The sequence below is a fragment of the Oryza glaberrima genome, chromosome 1 (assembly GCF_000147395.1).
Source record: "Oryza glaberrima chromosome 1, OglaRS2, whole genome shotgun sequence".
Taxonomy (NCBI): Eukaryota; Viridiplantae; Streptophyta; class Magnoliopsida; order Poales; family Poaceae; genus Oryza; species Oryza glaberrima.
The window spans coordinates 16,658,590-16,683,648 of NC_068326.1; the positions used below are offsets into that span (position 1 = coordinate 16,658,590).

The following is a 25,059-nucleotide window of genomic DNA, read 5'->3' on the forward strand; positions in this document are numbered from 1 at the left end:
GACTCAGATTCTGCAAAGAACCCCCGCAAAAAAAAAGGATTCTGCAAAGAAACTAGTACTCCGGCTCCACTTTTTTCCTCCCTTCTCCAATCATTCTACTCTGTAAAAAATAAATCTTTAAAAACACGGTAAAAATCGTGGCTAGTAGTACTAGTTACTGTGCAGTTGTGTTTATGATTAACCTCTGTCCTCTGACAGTTGGCGTGAAGAGAGCGAACAGATCCAAGACTCCGGGGGGCAGTGGACCCCACGGCGCAGGGAAAGGAGGGTGGTCAGTGGTGCGTGCCCGAGAGGCGAGGAGGAGGAGGCGGGCCGCGCGGGGCAGCACAGCGCAGCGCGTGGCGTCCACGTCCCCGTGGGGCCCAGCGAACAGGCAAGCTAGCCACAGACCGCGGCGCCACACCACCACATATACCGCGGAAACTGGAAAGGGGAGGGGGTGGGGTGGCTCTGGCTCCCGGTTTTGTGGAAATCGTACAGCGACGGCCCCTGTTTCCGCTGCTCTGTGGGCGCGCGCGCCCAATACCGTGGGCGGGTTTCCGGATCCCGCCTCCCGCCAGGTCCCCCCACTCTCCTCCCCCTCTCAGTTTCCTAGTCATCCACCCCCAAGAAACCCACGTTTGTTTTTTCTTCTCCTCCTTTGCTGCTCTCCATAGTTTTTGGCTGTTGCACCCGTGCCTGTACCCACTTTATTTGCTTTTTTTTTTTCCTCTCCCTCTCTCGCGCCTCCTCTCGTGCTTATCTGTTGGAGTCAATCAACGTTAACTAAATGTGGTTAGCAGTTTGTTTAAGGAAATTGGCTTTTTGGGTCGCCCGCTTGAAGTTGCGCTGAGCTGAGGCATGCATATTCTTCGCTTTTTCCAGCGAAAATGAGAGCCAAACTTTCGAACACCTACAAATCAAGTGCCTGATTTTACCAAAAAATTAAATGGTCAAATATTTCAGTTGATTACCGAGTGAAATATTAAATAGTGCATGGTGAAACAGTCAAAATATTTGTAAAACACGATAAAAACACACGTTGAAATGCATCGCTATCCCGTATGAAACAATGTGTTTTAATGGTTTGAAACATATATTTTTATTTCATTGAAATATAATTATATGATATCTTGTTATAAATATTTAATTACAACGAATTCAATGGTGTGATCAGATTGTGGATTAAATAAGTAGTTTTAGCAAAAAAAAATATTTTGAAGATCACTACATGCATATACAGTAAGCTATGGGTGTGTTTGGTTCCTGGTCAAGATTGGATGGGATACGGCGGTCCATATTTTGCTGGATATGGCGGTCCAGTTTTTTGTTTGGTTATGTGAATATGGCGATCCAATTTTTTATTTGGTTGTAGGGACAAAGGTGGATTTGGTGATCCAATTTTTTGTTTGGTTAGAGGAAGTATGGTGGATTTGTAGGTGTGGTCACCTCTCACTTGAGATAGTGAATATACCTCATCAAATTAATACATAATACACATTCCATTATAAATACACACTCCATTATAAAAACACATTCCATTATAAATACACATAGAAAAAAGAAAAAAGAAAAAGAAAAAGGAAAAAAAAGCAGCGCCAGATCTGGGCTCGCCGACGCCGCTGGCAGCCTCCTCCCGCCACCGGCCGCCTCCTCCCACCACCGCGGCTCGCCTCCTCCCGCCGCTGCCGCCACGCTCGTCGCCCACGCCGGCCGCCGAGCTCGTCGCCTCTCTCGCCGGCCGCCGAGCTCGTTGCCCCTCTCGCCGGCTGCCGAGCTCGTCGCCCCTCTCGCCGGCCGCCGCGCTCGTCGCCTCGCTCGCGTTGTGGTGGTGAGGGGTGACGCGAGTCACGCAACTCGCTTGCCCGGCTCGACCGAGCCTCGGGCGGTTGCATCCGGCCAAATCGGCCGGATCCCTCTATCCAACATCTGGAGAGAATATTCCCCTCTGGGCCGCCCTATCCCACTCTCGCCTAGCATCCAAACACCCTCCAAAAGGCGGTGGCCTATCCGGGTATATCCCACCAACCAAACACACCCTATGTATATCAGCCATCGATGAAATATTAAGTTATATATGGTGAAATAAAAAGTAAACATTGAAACATTTGAAAAAAAAATTGTGTAACACAGTAAAAACCCATAGTGAAACATGCCACTCTTGTATATGAACATTAAGTTTTAACGGTTTGAAATCTATGTTTTTCTTTCGCCAGAATATAATAATGTGATATTTTGGTGTAAAGATTTAATTATAAAAAGTACAATGGTGTAATCGGATTGAAAATCAGATGATTGAAAATCAGATAAGTGGTTGAGAAGAAAAAATATTTTGAAGATAACCACGGGCATGCATATTTGGATGGAGTGAGTGAGGCCTGGTTTAGTTCCTAACTTTTTCTTTAAATTTTCAATTTTTCCATCACATCAAAACTTTCATATACACACAAACTTTCAACTTTTCCGTCACATCGTTCCAATTTTAACAGAAAAAACACACCCTGAGAGTAAAGCAATGTACTAGTATGGCAGGCACTCCTAGTTCCTACTTAAGCTGCGTCCAATTTTCTCTCTTTCGTCAGGCTACTGATAGGATGTGTTATGGTCAAACTTTCATATGGACTTGTCAATTCTCACTGTTGGTTCACGTACTACTAGCAGAAAAAGAAGGGCGTGGATGTATAAAATGTCTCAAATTCTTAATTTCAAGTAATTGGATCCTCGTCGTTGATAATAAAACATGGAAATATTCAACTCAAACTTTGATGCACAAGAGAAAAAAAATTGTATCACAACTTCAATGAATTGGATCTCACTATGTAAATTTGGTTTTAACGGACAATCCTCAACTCATGCCTGCGGTATGCTCGGTCCTTCGAGGGACAAGTGCACGTGTGCGAAAGGAGTTAACTCATGCAGCACGGCTGGCCGTCTATGTAAAACCCCAATTTCATAGATATATAGCTTCAGGCAAGCGGGTCAGCCATCTATATGCGATAATCTACTTTGTCCGTGTAGAAAAACGTTTTGTATAGTAGTGTCTTACTCTGTTTTGTTGTTCCATTTAAAATAATGTATGTATGTTTTCTCTTAATATGTAGATCATTTTTTAAGTTGACTTTCATAAAAGATCTTACCCCAATCCTACGAAATTTGAAAAAGTATGAAAATCGCAAAAATTAGCCCGTGCGTGCAGTTGATACATGACTAAACAGCGGAATCCGCGAATGACCTACCCAATACAAAGTTAGTGGGAGTTATGGAAGAAATACAATAATGGACAAACGGTGGGCCTTACGCACAAAACATGAAGACCTAATTAGTTGCTAAATGATGACATCTTTATGTAGAACGATAGGATCATATATGACCCGGCTGATTTGTTAGGATATTATCATATATGATTAGTTTGCAGTTTATCTCTAGGATTACTCATTTACTTGAGATCTAAACCTTGCAGCTCTATTTATATCGACGCTTGAGGCTTAATATAATTGATGAATTGAACCATAAATGCGTATACATGTTCTCGTACAAGTTTCCACAAATAATACTAATCAAAATTGCCAGGGAACTATTGTTCAAGAATCAACGTTACTAAACATGGGTTTCTTTTATAACACAAAGGGAGAACTGAGTGCTTTTCTTTACAAAAAAAAAAGACTTTGTTTTGTATTTTTATCGAACTCCTGCGAAGATGTCGTTGAATTTGTATGTTACAAATGGAGCCTAAGTGCATAAGCAATTTGTATCCTAAAATCACATGTTTATCTCTTTGCCACCGTTGAAGCATAATGCAGGCTCATAGAGTTTTGGAATATTCTGTAGCTTGGAGATGTGAGCTATAGAATTAAACATAGTTATGTAGAACTTATTCTTATGAACGTAATTTATTCATAAGTTTGACACTAGATCTGCACATGTATATTATATATACTCCTACCTCCCATAGTTTTATAAAGCTTACCGGCCTTTCGAAACAACTTCTATAAACTACGGCTATTTTTCTCGAGGGAAGCCTTGAAAGACCAACCGTGTGTAACTGCCAGCATCTCTACTATATAGTGGGTATGAATGAAAAAAAAAAGAAGGCTCACCGGCCAAAGATATAAAAAAGTTGTACTAGGATTGTTAATCCGGAGAATGCTCTCACCCCTAACCGGTCTTCTTGAATCCAAGGCGCCAGGTTCGCGTAATCCAGGAGACAGCCCCGCACCATTTTGCCCAGTTGATCGTTTGTTTAAGCCCCACTCCCTTACCTATGTTCAGTTGTTCACACACAACACACCATACACCCCCAACACAATGTACAACAGTCTAACACACCCATACCGGCATACCGCCGTTTGACCAGCACAAGTGGTACTCCAGGACACCGGTGCTCCCACTCGTCGGACGCAACGCATGCGAAACAGGGCAGTAATATTTTAGTGCAGGGCAATATTTAGATTAAATCTTAACAAATTTTAGCAATGCTAAAATTTTAGCAATTTGATAATATTACTAAGTTTTGACAGAATTTCTTATCTATTTACCAGAGTTTGATAAAAAAAAAACTAAATGAATACACGTATTTAACAACTTTATCAAAAATAGTACTCCCTCCATTCCAAAATATAAGAGCACCCGCAATAGTAAAGTAAGGTGCTATCTATAAAATATGTACATCTCAGCAACTAGATTAATAGCATACCACCTCAATAGCATATCTACACATGGGTATCTATATCTCTCTAATCCATTGCCTCGTTTTTCTCTATAGACTATCTCCAGGTTAGTAGATAGCTTTGCTCTCTCTCTTCATTTAATCTCTTCCAAGTAGGAAAATATGCTGACATGGATATCTTGTAGAGAGCTTATAGATAACCATTGTGGATGCCCTAAGGCATAACCACCCATAACCCAAAAACCAAGAAAATAATTATTATCATCTTGTAGTTTGGATCATCCTAATAAATACAATACATGCATACAATAAAAGTAGAGAACATGAGAGTGGATGATTTAAAAAAGTAATAATTTAATGGAGAATGTGTTATAGTTAATTGCCTACATGCATGCATGACTTATATTATATAACATTTAAAAAAAGTGGTTGTGACTTATATTATGGAATGGAGGGAGTATGGTTTGAAATTACATTGGGCCTGTTCAGATTAATGACATTTTCAACCATACTGTTTATTTGGTAAGAATGCTAATTATGTGGTTATATTTAGTTGTTATCAAATATTGGCAATGTGCATAGAATTTTAGCAACATTATTAAGATAATTCTAACAAAAAAAATATTAGTAATATTATCAATTTATCAAAATTTTGGTAAGGTATATTTTACCCATCAATCTCAACCACACCATAGCCGGAGCAGTAATAATGGAGATAACCAGCGGCTGCGGATAAGCGGAGTGGCCGTGCCCACAACGCAGTGGTGGTGGGGGTGCGGCCGGTGACGCCGACCCGGTGAGCGCGCGCATCGTGATTCCATTTTTGCAGCGATGTGAAAATCGCGCGCGTGCCGTGCCTGCGTCCCACCTGGCACCTGTCCTAGGAGAGGGGTACTGGTTACTACTGTAGCGTGATGGCGTCGTGATTGTGCGCAATTATATTCCCTAGATTTCCGGGACGACTCGGCTCGGCCGTCCGTCGCCATCGCGGGTCCGCGGGGGCGTCCGAAACAGCCAGCTGCGTCCGCGGTTTTGGGAGTCCAGGTTTCCGGTTTTGTTGGAGTAGGAGAACGAGAAAGAGAGAGCTCCAACTTCCCGGCCATCGTCCTGGCCCCACCGGCGCATGTGTGTTTTCCTCCCCATGGAATCTGGATACAGGTGGCTACTTCTGGGGTCTACCATTTCTTTGAGGCCTTTATTGATTGTCGTGAGAAAACACAAACGTTCTAAAAAAAGGAAAAAGAAAATCACACAGCAGCATTTATACTCGTATAGGAGGAGAACGTTCTGAGAGGAGTTATATATGGGGCTGCGCGAATCCTTTCAGAACTTTTGGTGCGTTTTTCTCATCGAAAAGAAAGGGGGAAAAAGAATCTTTGGAAGCGTTTACTGTTAATATCCTCACAGAAAAAAAATGTCCTCACAGAAAAAGGAAAAATAACTGTGGAAGCGTTTACTGTTACTAGTACTCTCTCCGGAACGATAATACTCTCTCCGTTTCAAAATATTTGACACCGTAGATTTTTTAGCACATGTTTCATCATTCGTCTTATTCAAAAAATTTAAGTAATTATTTATTTTTTTCATATCATTTGATTTATTGTTAAATATACTTTCATGTACACATATAGTTTTACATATTTCATAAAATTTTTTTGAATAAGACGAATGGTCAAACACGTGCTAAAAAGTTAACGGTGTCAAACATTTCGAAACGGAGGGAGTACTTATCGTCTTGACAAAAGTACGGTCTCCAAAAAAAATTAACACTTATTTTCTATTATAATATGTATAAAAGTGTTAACAAATGTATGATTTTATTAAAGTACTATTTAAAACCAGTCTATACATGTAGTCATCATATTTGAAGGACAAATATTTTAAAAAGATTTATAATCAAAGATTCTAACGTTTGACATCACCTTTATCTAAAATGACAAGTATTATCAGCTCAGAGAAAGTATAGCTCAATTTTAGAAGCAATAAAAAAAATCCGTGTGTTCTAATAAATGTGGTATAGGAATAGCATTATCTTCTCCGGCCCAATTTTGGAAAAAAAAAAAAGATCTTTGGTCCGCAAGCATGCATGATGCCATGATGGTATGATGGATACAAATGTAGTTCTGTTGTGGGATTCTTGTATCGCTTTCTTCAAGCTGTTGGGAAAACGTCAAGTGGGTGTTCTACGACAAAATAAAATAGAGGGTTATGTCTTCCTTTTCTTTTATTTCCTGAAGACAATGGCTCAGCGCCCCCTTAGCATGAATTAAAAAATGGGTTTATGTAATCTCAATTCCACGTCACAGGATAACACAATCTAGATAAAAGATATATATATTAAGTAGAGATTTAGGGACTTCATTCCAACAACTTACTACGCAGTACTAACTATTAATTCCAAAATTTATTGGTTTACTCTCTCCGTCCAAAATAAACTCAATCTAAGAGGAGATTGAGTTTTTATGGGACGGAGGAAGTAATTTATACATACTAGATCTGAATTCTAGCTAGATTTATAAGACTCTTCATCATGTACAACTTGGTATATATCAATTGCAATTTTTAAGTATTTATTGTATAAACAATAAAAACTAGTTATGTAATATAAAAATTAATTTGTAAACTTATATGGTTTTCAACATATAAAAAATTTGGAAATAGTTATTCAAAAATATATACAGATAATTATATATTATATAATTGAAATAAAAAATTATTAACCAGTGCGGTTATATGTATATTTATCCCAGTAAATTGCTATTGTACTCCTTCAAGATTAATGAAATTTTCAGCAAAAAGAGACGTGGCAAAGCACACAAATACAACTGATGTTCCCAATCCCGGATGCGGCTTCCCTGTTCCCTCGGTGGTATTCCCATCCGTGTTCCGTTGGTATCAACGGCTGAGATTACAAACAGCGGGACCCACACCTTCTTCTTCCTTGAGAACCGGCTAATGGCATCAACCACTAAACAAACTAATTAGATTCAGTATCGAGCCACCATCTCTTCCTTCCAAAACAAACTAATTAGACTTGGACAAACATGCCATTACTAATACAATTGGCAAGCCGACGACGAAACCTCTCGTACCATGATCAACTTGAATTGTATCAAAAAGTTGAACAGAAATTGAATATATCATAACTAAGATTCTCAAATATATTTGCAATTCAATTATTTACGAGTCAAGTGCCATCTAATTTTCATAAAAGACAAATATTCAGCGCCATGGAGTCATCACGTCCATGACGGCATGATTTTGTTTCAGCAACCATCTAGTGGGTAATTAAACACGATTATAAATCTAGCCGCGTGCGGGTGATCGGAATTTTGAGGGATCTCCCATGTTTCTTTACTGTGAAGATTCCTTTTCTTGTGAGTTATGATCTTTTCCGATGAATGAAATTAAAGGGCACTGATCATATATATGGATAGCTCGATGCAATAAATGCTGGTTCTCAAGGAAGAAGAAGGTGTGGGTCCCGCTGTTTATAAACTCAGCCGTTGATACTAACGGAACACAGATGGGAATACCACCGAGGGAACAGGAAGCTGCATCCCCCAATCCCACGGGCCACGGCTGGGCCAAAGGAAGATTTTTTCCAAAACTCTGGGGGCCACCGTCTCTACCTCTCCAAACCGGTCGGTTTCGCTCAGGTTCATGCATATGCCACCCACGGATTGGAGCGATTCCAGCATTTTAGAGAGCCCAAGTTGGCTGTCAATCCAGAGTCAAACCAGCGAGGAAAGGAAGGAGAACAACCGCCCGCCCCCGATGCCTTGGGCGGTGCAGCGGTTTTGCTTGGCGGGGAGAAAAAATCTTGGGCGAGAAGCAAGCAAAGCAAGCGCGGCCGCGGCTCGTGACTTCCCAACGGCTCCCACTTCCGCGGTTTTCCTCCGTGCAACTTGGAATGGAATACTGTGCTTATTTTATTACTACTACTGTTTGGCGGAAACCAAAGCCTGATGAGGAGGAGATGAGAGAATCCGGGGCCCGTGGTTGGCCGCCTCGCCAGCTGATTCTTACGGATGATGTAGTATAGTACGTGTGACCGGATCACGTATCCGGGGACGGACGAGGCGAGTGGTGCGCGGGCGCCACTTGCGTGCCGAGTTGCCGGAGCCGCATTTTTTTTTTTTAAGGGAGGAGGGGGGTGGGGTGAAGGAATCCATGGACCATGGGCGTCTGGTTACAGGTTACATCCCCCTTTGCTCAGGGTTGGAACCCGTACGTCGCTCTCACCGTTGGTTGGATTGGCAAAAGACTCGCGGGTTGAATCCTGGATTGGCTAGAGAGTCTGTGGGTTGGTACGAGAATCTAGCGGCGGGCACTTGCCGCGTGATATGACAGGTTATTGGGCGGTCCGAAGAAGTGGGCGGCGCGAGCTGCACCGCCTCGCACACTCAGCTATTAATCCATTTGTTTTATTTTTTAAGCTAGTTCTTAATTAATCACTCCCGAACACAGGATGACTCATTAGCACGTGATTAATTAAGTATTAGTTTTAAAAAATAATTTATTAATATGATTTTTTATAACAACTTTTCCGGTTAACAGTTTGGAAAGCGTGTGCGAAAAAAACAAAAGAGTGAAGTTGGGAACACAAACTAAGGCTGCCTTCATCTCCTTGGGCTGGAAGCGCTACCTCTGGCACGGAAAACGGAGTGGTCCATTAGCGCGTGATTAACTAAGTATTTGCTAATTTTTTTAAAAAAATGAATCATTATGATTTTTTAAGCAACTTTCGCATATAAACTTTTTTTTGCAAAAAACGCACCGTTTAGCAGTATGAAAAGCGTGCACGTGGAAAACGAGTGAGAGGGGTTGGGAATCGACTGGAATGAACACAGCCTAAGGCTATCCCAACTTAGAAACTATCAAGTAAGTTTCTATACTTATCATGTTATATAAACACTATGTTGAAACTATGAATTCTATAGATAATATCTTCAAATTAAGTTCTCATCCAACCACATCCATTCCCTCTCCTTTTATTCACATAAATATCCCCTTTTTTCATTCTTGGTTCTTGTGTAGAGATGGTTTCTTCCATGAGAAATTATTTCTTTACCTTTTTACCCCTCTCTCTCCTCATTAACTCTTTTTCCACATAAGATTTTTGCTTATGTGGTAATGTATTTAATGCTATGAACACTAGATGACATAGAGAGTTGGGTGGCCTAAAGTTGTGTTAGTCAAGGTTCCAAACCACTACTCACTCGTTTTCCATACACACGCTTCCCAAAATACTAACTGATGTGTGTGTTTTTTAAAAAAATAAAAAGTTATTGTAAAAAATCATATTAATTTAACTTTTAAGTTTTTAGCTAATACTTAATTAATTATGTGCTAATAAACAACCTCGTTTTTTTACATGGGAAAGGTTCTTAACATCTACTTAATTAATCATGTGATGTCCGAATTTTGTAATAGCACATAATTAATACCACTACTAGTATTTTACTGCCTCTATCCCTAAATTATAGGGTGTCCTCTTTTTAAAGAAAATTAAACTTGATAGATTTTGACTAATAATCATACTAAACATATATATGCTAAGTATTATGTATGTTATATCACTAGATTCATATTTTAAAGTACATTCATGTGATGCTAGTTTCATATTTGTTGGGAACATAACATGGAATAAATTAATGGTAAAAATATGTCATTGAAGACCTTATAAAAAGATATAGTTGGGACGGAGGGAGTATTTACTGCACAAAATTTACACTCCCTCCCACATAGGCACACCAGTGTCAACCAGAGTTTCTACAACTACCGGTAACCACAGTAACCACGACAGCGTGGGGGTACAGAAATTTATTCGAGTTCAATCTTAAAAAGAAAAAGGAAAAATCTCAAAACATTTGGAGAAATATTACATTATTTGTAATGAGGTATGGTGATTTTTTATTTTTTGAAAAGTTCTAAGGCTAACTTCATATTTAGCATAACAACAAAGCTGCATTGCTTTAAAATAAAGATTTGATGCTCGTGGATAGTATATTATGTTCACAATAATCTCTGTGGTTATGACAGTTATATTATGGGTTTATTTTTGTTGTTGTCAAACATGAGGTTGTGATTTTTATTTTTCTTAGTGGCTTTCATTATTTAAGTCACAAATACCACGGTTATAGCATACGGTTACCATAGCTTATCGTGAACAAACCACTCTCCTATGTTAGTTACGCTGTGCCCTGACCCGAGTCCCCACATCCACATTTATCCACCTGCAACCTGATGAACACAACATTAGAGCCAGGACCGTAGAACGGAAATGTCTTCTAAACAACTCGATAGAAGAAAAGGGGCCTATGTATTTGTATAACCCCTACAGATTTAACCTTACCTATACCTAGAACAAATCCCCTAGCAGCACGCCGTGAATAGGAACTCGTGTGTAACCTTAAATTTCTGGCGTAACAGCAACTTGTACTTTCCCAGTGAGTTCATAAGGATTGACACCCATATCCCAGGACCATACAAACCCGTTACATGAAATTTGCCAAAGCCAAAGAAAGCCACCCCTACAAGAAATAAATGAATTCCAAAGATATTGGATGAAATCCAAAGAAGGTTTTCCCGTATGCTCATCACAGAATATTTCGAGGTCACAATATATCCACGGTGAAAGGTATTCAAGTATTATGGCAGCATAACATATGGGCCTACGCTAAGGTCAGCACACCCGTGTAATTTTTGAAAATTTTGAATTCATTTTTTTAGATGAAATTCATGCGGTTATTGACTGTTACCACAGAAACTGCAAGAACGGTTTTTTTTCTTTGGGGGTAGTTTAACCTCTCCAAACGGTAAAGAAAACATGGGAGTAGCATAGCTTGAGGACTATTGTTTTAAATATGAAAATATAAACTTTTACATATTTTTTTAAGGAATATACTGGTTTTCAGAATAATTGTAAAATTATACCCGATTTGCCAATTGGATTGGCAACAACTTGGATGTCGCTGATCCATCGGATGGCACGGCATGGTATTGCCAAATGGCTTGGAAACAAAGGGACATGGCTTCGCCAATTCCTCTAATGATTCTTGTGTAATTCTTTTCATATAAAAAAAGTCAATTTTACCCTCAACTATTTCATTGGATCACTTACTAACTATTATTTTTTAAAAAACTTATTTACCCCTCCAAAAGATTAAAAATGGTTCGCTTTACTATCTAACGTTATTTATTTTTCTTGTTTCTTCCTAACGTTGTATTATACACAAAAATTTTTGTAGAATTTTTGAAACCGGTGTACTTTTGCAAAATTACGAAAAAATAGTAATATTTTCAAAATATAATTCGAAGACTTTGCGTGTATGGCAGTGGGGGCCGGCAAACAACAAACGTGCTTGCATAGCTTGCTTAGATATGACTGATTAGTCTATGCATATTGAATTAGATGGCAGACACTAAAACTAAGTGCTTCCCCTACACCATTATCATTTTTTCCCTTGATAATTCCTCCACAAAATTGTATAAAACATATTTTATATTAGAAATAAGTCTATGTACACCCACATCTATAAAATGAAATTGTGTTGTCTAGCATTTTTCTTAAGCCGTTCGATATAGAATATAGGGTGGATGTTGAAACACACATAATGTGCTTTGGATCTGTATATCTTCAGGCCCAGTAAATGCTTCCTGGGTTCGGGCTTTGTGGGTTTTATTTGTTTTGTGGGCTTTTTGTCTCTGTGGTTCTCTGTCGGCCTTTAGACTAACAAATTGGAGTATGTGATTTTTCTGTAGACTTCGCATCAGTGGGCCTGTGCGTGCTTTTTTTAAAGAGAAAATGTATGGCTTCTTCTTGCAAACCAAGGAAATAATAAGTTCACTTAGGTCATTTAATTTGTCGCCTAGTTTGTAATTCGTCTCAAAACCGCATTACTAGATATGACGCGTCTGTCGACTCCTAAAACCAGAGTTGATGTGGTATTTCACTAACCTTTTTCGAGATCTGATTTGTTCCTGACGAGTTCACATCTTTGATCCCAAGACAAAATTAATGTTCGAAATAAAAATTATCTATCATGTGTTGATGCACCAAAAGTTGGGAGGATACAACTAATACCTGTGCATGCATGCCATCCCCTCCCCACCTTAGGATGCAAACAAAAAATACTGCAAAAAAAAATGAAATTTAGTACGTAATTTTGGGATTGATTGTTGTATTTATTCCTACAGCTATAATATTTGTCACGAGAGGCAGTTGTCACGTTGGCTTAACGATTCTCGTATTTACCTTTATGCAAATCTCAAAACGACTTCCTTTTTTGGCTGGCTAGAGAGAGTACAAGAATAACCAACCAATAAGCGGCAATAGACATCAAGATGAACGAGACACATTGTGAATAAGTAACAAAACATACACACATATCACATATATACACAAGTTGGGTGTTCATCGTCTTCGGTTCTGCAACAGATGCCAGCTACATGGATGATACTCCTAAAGGAAACGCCCTTACTTTACAGCAACAAGAAGCGGATATTTATTTGCAAGATAATCTTGACTATTTACACAATACATTATTCAGTTATCTGAATATCATCTAATACGGCTTTGTTTATTGCATTGTTGAGGATAACACATCGACAATACACAAAGATTTTTATTGAGATTCGGAAAGCTTATTTACTCCTGCTTCTTCACAACAAGAACTGGGCACTTCGAATGATGCATACAGTAATTGCTGACACTTCCAAGAAACAACCTGCAGCAGCAATAGGCAACAGTTAGATAATCCACGATGAGTTTTATGTATAAATTGGAAATTAATTCATGCAACAAGCAATTGATTTATGCTATATCCTTGTCTTCGATAATGCTATATCTGGAATCAGGAGAGCTTTATATAAGTAACTGAATAGTTGTCTGATGTAATCAGAGTTATTCTTTTACTTGATAAAACTGTTGTTCAAGAAAAGATAGTTGAATGCAAAGAGTTGGTATCAATGTCATTGTAGAAATGCAGAATGTCCGATATGTATTAGGCCTTTGGAATTTATAAGGAACATAACAAAACAGAAGCTGTTGAGTTGAGAAAAACAAAAGAAAGGAATGGAACTGAAAAGAAGGGCAATCACTACATCTGCGTCACTCAATGATAAAATTATTAGAAGTAATATTTTATCTTCACCTGTAAAATATATTACTCTTATCTTTATAATGTACAGAGTACAATAAACTTAATGATTATGAGCAGTTTATAAAGAGCACCATCAAAACATGTTCAGTTGACAACGATTAATCCCATAGGTGAAACTGAGGCTTTTCTTTGCTGAAGCTAATGGAGGTTTTCTGCCAGTCCATCTAGTCTTGCTCACTAAAATACCATATTATTAGGATCTACACAAAAAATATTATTTATCTTCACCCATAAAAAATATTACTCTTGTTTTTATATTGTGCTCCTCAGTAAAACCATGATTACAAGCGGTATATAAGGAGTCCTATAAAAACATATCAGCTAACAGTAATTATCTCCATAGGTGCTAGGTGCAACTGTGGATTTCCTTATTGATCGGAAGGTGTTACAGTCTTGTACCAATCCATTTAGTCTGGTTCATGAAAAGATCATATCTGTTGGCTGTGTACATCCGTTTGGATGTAGAGGCCGGTTTAATCCATTATCTAAAAAAAAAAATGAAAAGATACAAAAAGAGCCTAATCCAACCATAATACATACAAAAAGAGCAACATGTTTTCAGTTTTTCATCGAACATATAATTCTATTTTGATTGTTCATGCAGAAAATATAATCTATCAACTATAATCTATAAAGAAACCACGATATTTCAAACTATACCTTTGTACAGGTCCACGGCTGTGACTCCCAACGATCAGTAAATCAACCTTTGATTCCTCAGCTGCTTGACATATCATCTCCTTAGGATCTCCTACTTTGATCATTGTCTCTACAGCTACCTGAATTGTAGGTACAATATTACAAGGATTACAATCACTGAACACTAATCCATCCACATAGCACAGTGTTGCACGGAATAAACTGAAGATCTCCTGTGATTTGCCTTATCCTTATGACCTCACGCTAATTTATTTTTGTTGGTCGGTCCTACGTTGCCATTCGTTATAAAATAACATAGACAAATTTACGACAATCCAAACAATTATCACAATTCTACCCTCCCTGATATGATGTGTCGATTGTAAAATATAAACCCAGTCCATGTGGTCTAGAGCAGGGTTAGTAGATACAAATGTAGTCAAATGTATAAGATGACAAGACAGACAAGAGCCAAACCGATCACAAGCTACAAGCTAGTATCTCCTACTATTTGTAACTACAAGCTAGTATCTCCAGTTACCTAATTGCAGTTGCAAACACATGAAATTGGACACCTATGGCATTTTCCCTTACTGATATGGCCAAACAACAAAAAATGCTGAATATCTTGAACTAGTAACAACTAACAACAATGTGCTGAGTAGTTGAGCAGCGACCAAACAAACACAAGAGGTCATTCATACTGATGTACTGCACATCCTGCTTGATAATTCAACTTCTCACAAGTTTAATGAGGAGAAATTATGGTCATAGTAGGTGCGGAAACAAGCACATAATACATACCCCATGCTGCGCGCAGATCTGCTTGGCCTTGTCGAGGAGCGCCTGCGAGAGCTGCTGCTGCTGCTCCTGCATCGCCTTGATCAGCTCCGGGGCTACAACGGGGGTGCCCACTATCACACACGCGGAGCAGAAGAAGCACACAATCCCAAAATCAACAACGGATTCAAGAAGGGGAAAAAGGGATCAATCCGGTGAAAGAGGAGGAAAAAGGGATCCGCGTCACGTACGAGGGGAGCCGAAGGAGGCGGCGGAGACGTAGCCGAGGGGGAGGAGCGGCTGCACGGTGAGCACGAGCAGCGGCGGCGCGATGGTCGGCGCGAGGTTGCGCAGCGCCCACTCCAGCGCGTGGTGGCTGAACTCGCTCTCGTCCACCGCCACCATCGCCTTCTGCAGCTTCGGCCCCGGCGCTGACGGCGAGGCCATTCTCGCAACCCCTTGCTACGCTGACGCTGCTAGCTACTACCACTGCTGCTGCTCGATCGGTGAGAGAGTGAGGAGTCGATCTTGCTGGCTTGGCCGCTCGCTCGCTAGAATGCTCGGTCGATCAATCCGCTTGGTTTGCTATTGATGGCGAATTGGTTGGCTGATGAGTAGGTGTGACAACTGACAGCTGACAAATCACGCGCGACTTGGAAGTATCAAAATTTGGCTTTGGATCAATTTGGATGTGCCTCATCAGGTCCGAGCTTCCCGAAGGCGGTGGACACTTGCACGACACGAGAGATCCGCGACGACCGCTGCATAGCCACGTGGCACGACGATGCAGTAGTACGACATTTTGCGTGTCGACGTCGACGTCGGCACGATGAAGTAATCAAGTGGAGTTTGCTTTTCTCGATCAGTTTTTGTTAGGGTGTGATAAAGTGATGATGGATAAAATTAAGTTTTTGACAATTATTAAGAGTACAAATAAATAAATTAAATATTAGTATTGTGGGAAATGACATTTAGATGCCTTTGCACATATTAGTACAGTGGAAATGCCCTTATAAAAGTAAACTCTTTGTAGCACGAAAAAAAAACAATTTACACCCTTTATCTCAAAATAAATTAACGGTTTACCTATACATCTAAATAAGAGTTATAACTAACTTTAACTTATTATATTTTAGGCCAGAATAACTTTAGGCGTGCCCATGCTAATCCATTGTCAACAAAGAACACAATAACAGCTGTGTTCGTCTGTTAAAGTTCCCAACTACCCTCACTTGTTTTTTTTACACGTTTTTCAAACTGAAATGGTGCGCTTTTAAAAAACATGGAAATAAAGTTGCTTTAAAAAATCATATTGACCCATTTTTCTTAACAAAAGTTTAGCTAATACTTAATTGAACCGTTTTCCGCGCTGGGCGCCCGAACACAGTAGCATCCACACCCTCTGCAATTAGTGCTTTCGTTGAAATATTTCCCTTTCCGTGCTTGCTAACAGGCCCAAAAAACACATATCCAGGTTAAACTAAGGAGCAGCACTATCCAGATTAAATTCAGGAGCAGACAGCAGTGCTATTTTGCCGAGATAAACACGGGAGCCATTATCAAGATCCTAAGTGAGGCATTGCTTTGCTACAGCCATTTTAGCAGTAAAAAAAAAGTTCGCAAAATCTAAATGGCAGAAGCAAATCTAACTGCCGGGAACTTATTACAGAAGTGGCTGCATACAACATTCGTAACAAACAAACAATGAAACAAAGCGAATGCCCATCGAGCTTCAGAAATTGCCATTCATGCAGCATCCCAGCCAGAAGAAAATGACCAAAAACTCACCGAAAATTGAACAAGCTTCCCAATTTCTCCTTGCATTGATATGCCAATCCACAAAGTATGCTCTGTTCTCATAGCTGACAGCCTGACATGTTCATGTACCTATACATATGTAATGGAAAAAAAAAACAGAAGTGAGTTAGAAGATGGACACACGAGAGAAATCAGTTGATGAAACCCCACCAATAAAAGAGCAGATACTGGATTTTAGTAGACAGTATGCACTAGAGATACAAGATAGTGGTTAGCATTTTATTGGATGTGAGATTAAACTTAAGCCCAGTTTCTAGACTATAAAAACATATGCTAGATTAGAGGATATTGACAGTAGACACAGGAAACAAATTAGTTTACTCAGCTTGCATTGTGTCTAATGAAAAAAAAAAAAAACCTGTGCAGTTTTGCCCATTCATGCTTGCGGTCAGAGTTCCAAACTAGTTTGTCTATAGAAAGTGAACAACATCAACACAGTTTGCTTGAGGTCAAACTTCCCAACAAATTTGTCTAAAAGAGCACATGATTCTCAACTCATGTTCTCAAGCTAATTTCTGGTAGCACTAGAAACTAACACTTGCCAAAATCATTATATGTACACATTGCTACGAATTGGATTAAGTTCATTTATCTTCCAAGAGGACTTGTACATTACTAATATAGGTTACAGAGTAAATACTGGAAACTGGATGGTGAGCTATTGAACACACTATTTCAGTAAAATAAAATATAGCAAGCATTGCACATCTTAGTTTACTATATAAGGCCAAAAGCACAACTTAAATAATTACCTCTAGATACCCTTTCCTCCCTTGAGGTAAAAATCAGCGAAGTTTCTCCTTCACAGAATACTTCTTGGCAGCATCCCGCACCTTTTCAATATACCCTTCAATTGGTGGCGTGAGTGTTGCCATGTATCGGTTTGCAGGGAATGGTGTCATGTCAGGAATCATAGCAGCAGCTCGCAGCTTCTCAGGGAGTGCTGCGATGGCCTCCTTCTTGAGACTTAGAAGAGACGATTCTGCAGTTTGCCGTGCGCGGTGCCGTCGCATTAGCACCTGACTGTATTGTTTGGCAAGTCGCCGGCCATCTTCGACTGTCAGCTCGTATTTAGGGATTGCGTCCTCATCAACCAATCCAAGACTGATGTAGTCAAGACCTGGTGGACCCATCAGCACACGGCCACCATCACCCTCACGGGTACCTTTGGACTTGGCTTTAGCCTTGGCCAAATCAAGTTCACGTTGACGTTCCTTAGAAATGAGTCCAAGCTCCTCACGTTTGGCCTCACGAAGACGCTCCTTGGGGGATAGATGGCGCAGAGGAGTTGAGGCATTCAGACAAGACTCTGCAATCTGAGTAATACGCTCAATAGCCTCACGACGACCACGCCCACTGCCACCACCCCCACCAGTGGAAGGCGCGCCGCCCTTCTTTGCTCCAATGGTGTTACGCTTCAATTGTTGGCCAGACTTGAGCTTAGCCTTACCCTTGGCTGTTCCACTCACTGGGGCATGCTGTTGAAGCTGGTGATGCTGGCACGTCATCCCAGATGCCAATGCCGGGTTGATAGTAAGTCCCTTGAAAAGACGCCGAGACATGCTAATGGATGAACTTAAAGCCATTGCACCACCTAAGCTGCATGAATCACCATGTGTAAATCATTTTATCTTTTGTGTCTTTCATAGTGAAAGGGTGATTTTTTTTTCAAGACAGGTGGTATTGTCAATTATAAGAATGCTAAATATATACATATATTTTTAAATTAAACTCTAAAAATGTCACAAAAAGGAACAGGTAAGAGAACACTTTAACCCTCGAGTTTTCTGCAATAACACAGGTTCCTTTTAATAACACAGAAAAGTAGTAATAAACTAACATGTTCCTCAAAAAACATAGATATGTTATATACTCGCAGGCTGCAGCAAGTAAGATAGCTAACGAGAACATAAAAGTTGCCCAAACAAACTGCACTGAATCAACTGCACAAGAGACAATTTTACATTCCTACTCCCTTAATGTGCCACAGAGCAAGAAACAATGAAGATGACTAAGCATTGAAACAGCAACACAAGGAGAACATGCGGAGTTGCGGCGGTTAATCTGACAAAGCAATATAAACGCTTGTAATCATCAGGACTCAGGGGGCCATGGGGGTGGGCCCACCGGCCCAGGATTGAACTTGGTTATTCGCAATGGGAAGAGATCATTTTTTTTTACAACCCAAAGTCTAATAGTTGTATAATATATAGCGGTATAAGCATAATATCATAAAGTCATAGATAAATAAAATTGACCATAAATTGAATGTGCTTAGCATATGAAAGTACTAAACTACTAATTGACAAAACATATCAAATTTATAGAGGATGGAAAATGGCAAAATGATAAGAAACCATGAACCATGAACCATGAAACTACTAATTAAATTACTAAAGTTCAATTGTTCAAATATATGCAATAAATCAACCATGAACCATCCCCTGGATTCAAATGGTAAAAAAGTTCCTAAATCCTAAATTCACAGCACTTAGCACTACCATCTAACAGTAGGCATTAGGATTTAGGCAGAGTTACCTTCGGCCTCTCAGCTCTCGGGACAGGAAAAGTGCGGTGGTGAATGGTCGGTGGACGAACAGGACGGCAGCGCGCCGACGCCACTCGCCAGGCCCGGGCGGCGTCGCGGGCTCGCGGGGCGCCGGGGCGGTGCGGGTGCGACGGCGAGACGGGGCGACGGCGCAGGCCGCGGGGCGCCGGAGAGGTGATGAGGTCGGCTACGGCGCGATGGGCGACGGGCGCCGGCGCGTCCTCGCCTGGCGGCGGCTGTCGGAGAGAGCTCAGAGAGGAGATCGATGGGGAGAAGAGTTAGGGTTTTTTGGTTTTGGGTTTTTTTTTCTCTCTATTGGGGGTTAATGGGCCGGAAACGACGAGGAGAGAAGGAGGGTGGGAGGATGGCAAGCCCAATTAAGTAACCGTTCTTTTCTCAAAAAAAGGTTGGATGAAAATTTAGATATTTATAGCACGATTTCAAACTGCTTGCTAAACGGTATATTTTGCATGAAAACTTTCTATAAAGAAGTTGCTCTAAAATATCAGATAAATATATTTTTTAAATTTGTAATAATAAAAACTCAATTAATCAAACGTTAATACCACATCGTTTTACGTAAAACACTTAATCTTCATCTACATGAATTTCAAACACCACCATATCTATGTGCATATTAAATATATATACTTTATGAATACCCATTTGAATACCCATGAATTACGGTGGGCCTGCCTTTTGGGGATTCATTTGACTTTTGGGGGCAAAAATTGTATGCTATCAGTAAGTTCAGGCAAAGAGAAAAGCTTCTACCTCTAGAAGAAAACATTTGGGTTTAATGCAAACGGGAGAGAAAAATGTGGGGGAGAAAGAGAAAGAGAGGATGTGAGTGCCGGACTGATGGATACTCACCAGCAAACGACGAGAAATAGCAAGGGGGGGCATTGCTGCTCGCGAGATGGAGATCGGCTCCGGTGGTGGGTGAACTCGCGAGGCCGGCAGCGGTGGGTCGGCGAAGGTGGGATGCTTGCCTAGAGAGTGCCTTGGTGCTTAGGGGCTGTTCAAATTAATGCTATTTTCAACCATGCCATTTTTTTTTAAAGTTGTCAAAAAAAATTCCTACGTTTAGTTTGTTGCTAAATTTGATAAATATATAGGAAATCCTATCAAAATTTAAGCAATATTGTCAATTTGCCAAAATTTTGGTAAGATTTATTTTGGCTACAATCTGAACAGGCCCTTAGCTTTTTATCTAAAAAAAACTTACGGCAATTTATTTAAAATTTGCCAAAAATATAGGTCGACAGTCTAAAATATACTATAATTACATTTGAAAGTCTTCTTTTAAAAAAAAAAACTTGCGACAGTTTTTTTAGCAATTCCCAAAAATAGAAGTCGGTTGGCTGGAAATCACAAGTGTAACACCATATCGAATAATCAAAGTTCAACATGTTACATCAGACGGTCACCATACGATTAGCTGGATGTGTGATGTCAAAAGCTCGTCTAACGGTTGTCGATAGAGTTGTTGGCTAGACTAAAAAAGTGAAAGTTCAGAATGCGAGTGCGTGTAGGGTGCAAAATCTACTCCCTCTATTTCATATTGAAAAATTTCATCCACTCAAACCTTTTGAAAAATTTCTATGGATTGAAATGCACATGCATTCCTATAGCTCTATTTTCATAGATTGTACACTTAGCCTAGCGATGCCCCATGGGATCTTTTTCCTTGTCGGCACCCAATTGCCGATAGGTTACTGATTTTTTAGAACTTGGTCCTTTTTCTGTTTTTTTTTTTTGCAAAATTTCATTAAATTATAATTATTTGAAAAAAAAGTATTGTAAGCACTATGCAGCACCTCACCAAAACGCACAACGAATAAGCGCTCCCTGTTTGCCAGTCCAAACGTCATGCACTACTGCACCAGCCTCTTAACACAACGGGAATCAGCTAGAGTTTCCTGCATCCATGTAAAAAAAAAAAGGGGAAATAATCCTCTGCATTACAATCTAAATTTGACTAAAAGAACTACGATAACATCTTGCCGGTATGAAACTTTTGGCCCGTTTGTATCTTTTCCGTGATAGCTCCAGGACTCAATGCCCAAAGGATAAAAGAAAGGGTGAAATTACAGATCCTGATCAACAGGACGCAGGGAAATATCCAAGGCAACATGTTCTCATTCTCCAGAAAACTATAAGCACCACAGCCAGATCACCTCTCATTAAGCACCGCAGCCTTGTTGACCAAGCTCGTATAGCGAAAGGACAAGTGGTCGATAAGTTATGCAGCCACAAGATCAGGGGTCTCTGCCTCAACTGACAACAGTGTAGTGTGAACTTTTCCGACCCATGCGTCCAGCCGCTCACGCAAGGCCTTCACCTGTGGAATTCCAAGTACTCTAGGCTGGACCCATGACACGTGAACTGTGCTGTCCACCTCATCAATTATCCCTTCTATAAGATGAACCTGCAGTGGAGAAAATGCATGGCAGCTGATACACTAGCGACTAAAATAATTTCAATATTTGACTACTCCCTCCATTTCACAATGTAAGACTTTCTAGCATTGCCCACATTCATATAGATGCTAATGAATCTAGACACATATATGTTTAGATTCATTAATATCTATATGAATATAAGCAATGCTAGAAAGTTTTACATTGTGAAACAGAGGAAGTACTAGATAGCCTGCTTTTCAGGGTGAGAATCATGTACTAATGATTTAGAAAGAAACTGTAATGGAAGTCTGAAAAAGGTGGAACTGGAAAGAACGGTAATGAAGCTGATGCATTAGCACTAGGAATACTGGCTGATGCATTGTGCAAACAGTGAAATAGCATTAAGGCAAAAGGAAGTGACATGCAACAAGAAAAGAAACAGGGCTGTGATCATCCAAACGCAAAGACATGAATCACAGGACTAGTTGAACTGCCAACACACTCGTAGGTCATTACTCACCACTAAAGGTTCACAAAACAAACCATAAAGAATCACCAAGTAAATTACAAGTTAAGAAAGTCAAGGAATTGACAGCAGTGATATGCATCACAAGTTATCAACAATCACTATTCCAGATCCAGCTGCAACATAAACCGGCAGCAACTCCCAAGCTTAAAATCAATTTATGCATAACAACAATGAATTTCCATGAAAATGCAAATAATATCTTATGGAAGATAGAAAGTAGGAAATGCAGTTACCGAGAGGCTCTTCATAAGAAGATATTCCACATCACTGATAGAAAGCTTAGTGCGCTCAGCTATAACACTTAATGGGATAGTTCTGTCTTCTGATGGCCGGCTACAACATGAAAAAGAACACAAGGCTTAGAAGAAAGAAAACGATGGAATAGGGCATTTGTTCTTGTCATATAAAAGCAAGTAGCAAAGTCATACGTAAAGATTATCTCCATCAGACATAGAATGTTGATCTTCTCTAGCAGTTTTCGTTCATTCTGCACCAAAGCTGGCTGTGCACTAAGAGCAGCGTTGTGGACCTTGCAAAGTTCTTGGTAGAGAGCTAGGTTGCCAGTGTTGAATGCTTGCAACATATGATAGACCCACTCCACCTTGGTTCCAATTAGACTGTTGATCTAAGGATTAAAAAATAGCAGTTTCAGAACAGAGATGTATCAAATTGACAACTATATGCTGACATAGATTTAGGGGGCCATTCAAGCATTAAAAAAACACCTTGTAGCATTTGTGGAATAATTCTGTTTGGGGGCTGAAGGCTTCCACAGGTCAATATCAATTTTCCCAACAAAAAATTAGTCCACCTAAGTTAATTTTCAACTAAAGATGGTTTGCCGTTAATTTATGCAAAATTAAGTTTACGCTGTTTCCATTCAAAGAAAGTACAAAGCTTCCGTAATAACAATTCAGTGGTTTACATTTACATTATTGAAATTTCAGCCAAAAAAAATCACAAGTTATCACATGATTTTTCATTGTATTTTATATTCGCTACATAGCAAAAATCATGTCAATCTTAACTCCATACATTCAACTCATGAAATTACTGTTGCCAATTTAGCAATAAATGTTGTTAATCTGCGTACAGAACTACAAAACCACGAAGCCTAACTACTATAACACACATGCAACTTCTTTGGGAGCCCTGCAGTTCACATTACAAAGCATAATTTGTAAACTGATTATTCCTGAGGATGACAACATGCCGCATGTAACGTTTATAGAGGCAAGTGGAGTTAATGCCATAATCAAGTAATCAACTAGCACAAATGATATGACTAAATGAAAGGTAGGCAGTGGGAACAAAGAAATCATGCCCAAGAAAAGCCCAACTTACAATCGGGTGAGCTAATAATTCCCCAAAGTTGTATATGTTATCACCAAGCAAGGCTGCAAGGGAGAGATCAAATGCCAAATCCTGACACATGACAGTGTCAAAGGGTAAATTATCAATACAAACAATATGCACGGTATGTTGTTATTAAACTAACTAATGAGAGGAGGAAATGCTATTTTTTTTCTGTTATGTAATTGGCATTGTTAATACCAGCTTGAATGACTCAGAGAGCGACTCCACAGTAGTGTAGGCCAGATAAAGAAGAGCATTCTTATAGAATTCAGCGAATTCTTGGCGAGCCTTATGGTACTGAGATGATATCCAATAAAAGCTAGCATGGACTGTGGGATCAACATCAGTCATGCTATCAAGGGTGGATTTCCCTTCATCCAAAAGCTTCTTGCACTCCTTTTGATCTCCCTTCTCAAGGTTAATTGCAGCTATCTGCATCTTGACATAGAGAACGGGTTCATCGATGCGCCGTTCCCTCGTCTCGCGCAGTTTTGTGGTTACCCCCTCGAGGAAACTAATCGCGGCATCCTTGTCAGGGTACTGGCGTGAAGCGATGACCGCAAAGTGGGCAAGTTTGAGAAGATTGATCTTCGTCTCGAAGTCAGAGATGAAATTGTTGTAGAGCTGTATGATGGTGTCGCCAGTCTGTGGGAGAATGAATGCCGTTAGAATTGCAGGATTGCCCATCAGTTAAAACCCTAAGCATATGGTTGTTGAAGTAATCCAAGATTGAAACATTCAGCTAAGTCTACACAAAGTGGTGGCTTCTTGCGGCGGCCGGATCGGTATCAGGGCAGGGCCAACTCAACTAGGGCTGAGATCGAGCACCTACAAACGCGGCGGGTAGGGTTTGCGGCGAGATCCGTATGGGGGGCAGTGGCTAACCTAGAAGAGGCGCATCTAAGGGGAAGGGGAAAAGTGCAGACCTGGGCGGCGGGGAGTTGGAGGAAGTGGTCGAGCTTGAGGGTGAGCTGGTGCCAGAGCTTGCGCTGGTAGAGGTCGGCGAGGTCGGCGTAGGCGTCGGCGAGGTCGGGGCGCGCCTGGCGCTGTGCCTCCACGTACTGCAGCGCCATGGGAAAGCTTTGGAGGAGGGAGGGATCTGTACTGTAGAATCAACTCTTGTTGGAAGGAGGAGGAGGAGGAGCAGAGCCGGAGGAACAAGGATACTTGCG

The 25,059-nt window shown here is 40.3% G+C and overlaps 3 protein-coding genes across 4 annotated transcripts; all 3 read right to left on the reverse strand.

The window, feature by feature from the left end:
- Positions 1-13,015: 13,015 nt before the first annotated feature.
- LOC127785380 (universal stress protein A-like protein) lies at positions 13,016-15,965 on the reverse strand. Its single transcript, XM_052312816.1, has 4 exons — positions 15,483-15,965; positions 15,256-15,365; positions 14,473-14,591; positions 13,016-13,377 (listed from the first exon to the last, which is right to left on the reverse strand). The coding sequence occupies exons 1-4, from the start codon at positions 15,676-15,678 to the stop codon at positions 13,299-13,301; spliced, it is 504 nt and encodes a 167-aa protein (XP_052168776.1). The 5' UTR covers positions 15,679-15,965; the 3' UTR covers positions 13,016-13,298.
- A 760-nt stretch (positions 15,966-16,725) lies between these two features.
- Positions 16,726-19,885, reverse strand: LOC127785365 (uncharacterized). Of its 2 annotated transcripts, none has more exons than XM_052312807.1 (3): positions 19,588-19,885; positions 17,802-18,643; positions 16,726-17,118 (listed from the first exon to the last, which is right to left on the reverse strand). In XM_052312807.1, the coding sequence occupies exon 2, from the start codon at positions 18,633-18,635 to the stop codon at positions 17,835-17,837; it is 801 nt and encodes a 266-aa protein (XP_052168767.1). In that variant the 5' UTR covers positions 18,636-18,643; positions 19,588-19,885; the 3' UTR covers positions 16,726-17,118; positions 17,802-17,834. The 2 variants fall into 2 exon arrangements, with proteins under 2 accessions (XP_052168767.1, XP_052168758.1); XM_052312798.1 differs by having other exon boundaries at positions 17,802-18,648; positions 19,588-19,884.
- A 1,618-nt stretch (positions 19,886-21,503) lies between these two features.
- LOC127760340 (26S proteasome non-ATPase regulatory subunit 13 homolog B-like) lies at positions 21,504-25,059 on the reverse strand. Its single transcript, XM_052284580.1, has 6 exons — positions 24,814-25,059; positions 24,086-24,532; positions 23,876-23,956; positions 22,960-23,156; positions 22,765-22,864; positions 21,504-22,028 (listed from the first exon to the last, which is right to left on the reverse strand). Exons 1-6 carry the CDS (start codon positions 24,958-24,960, stop codon positions 21,843-21,845), a joined length of 1,158 nt encoding a protein of 385 aa, XP_052140540.1. The 5' UTR covers positions 24,961-25,059; the 3' UTR covers positions 21,504-21,842.

Coding starts and splice junctions, on each gene's coding strand:
- LOC127785365 (XM_052312807.1), bottom strand. CDS start 18,635: ATGGCTTTAAGTTCATCCATTAGCATGTCTCGGCGTCTTTTCAAGGGA.
- LOC127785380 (XM_052312816.1), bottom strand. CDS start 15,678: ATGGCCTCGCCGTCAGCGCCGGGGCCGAAGCTGCAGAAGGCGATGGTG. Junction 15,366..15,482: donor CGCCTCCTTCGGCTCCCCTC/GTACGTGACGCG, acceptor CGTGTGTGATAG/TGGGCACCCCCGTTGTAGCC. Junction 14,592..15,255: donor AGATCTGCGCGCAGCATGGG/GTATGTATTATG, acceptor CCTACAATTCAG/GTAGCTGTAGAGACAATGAT.
- LOC127760340 (XM_052284580.1), bottom strand. CDS start 24,960: ATGGCGCTGCAGTACGTGGAGGCACAGCGCCAGGCGCGCCCCGACCTC. Junction 23,157..23,875: donor AATTATTAGCTCACCCGATT/GTAAGTTGGGCT, acceptor TTTAATCCTTAG/ATCAACAGTCTAATTGGAAC. Junction 22,865..22,959: donor CTGATGGAGATAATCTTTAC/GTATGACTTTGC, acceptor TTCATGTTGTAG/CCGGCCATCAGAAGACAGAA.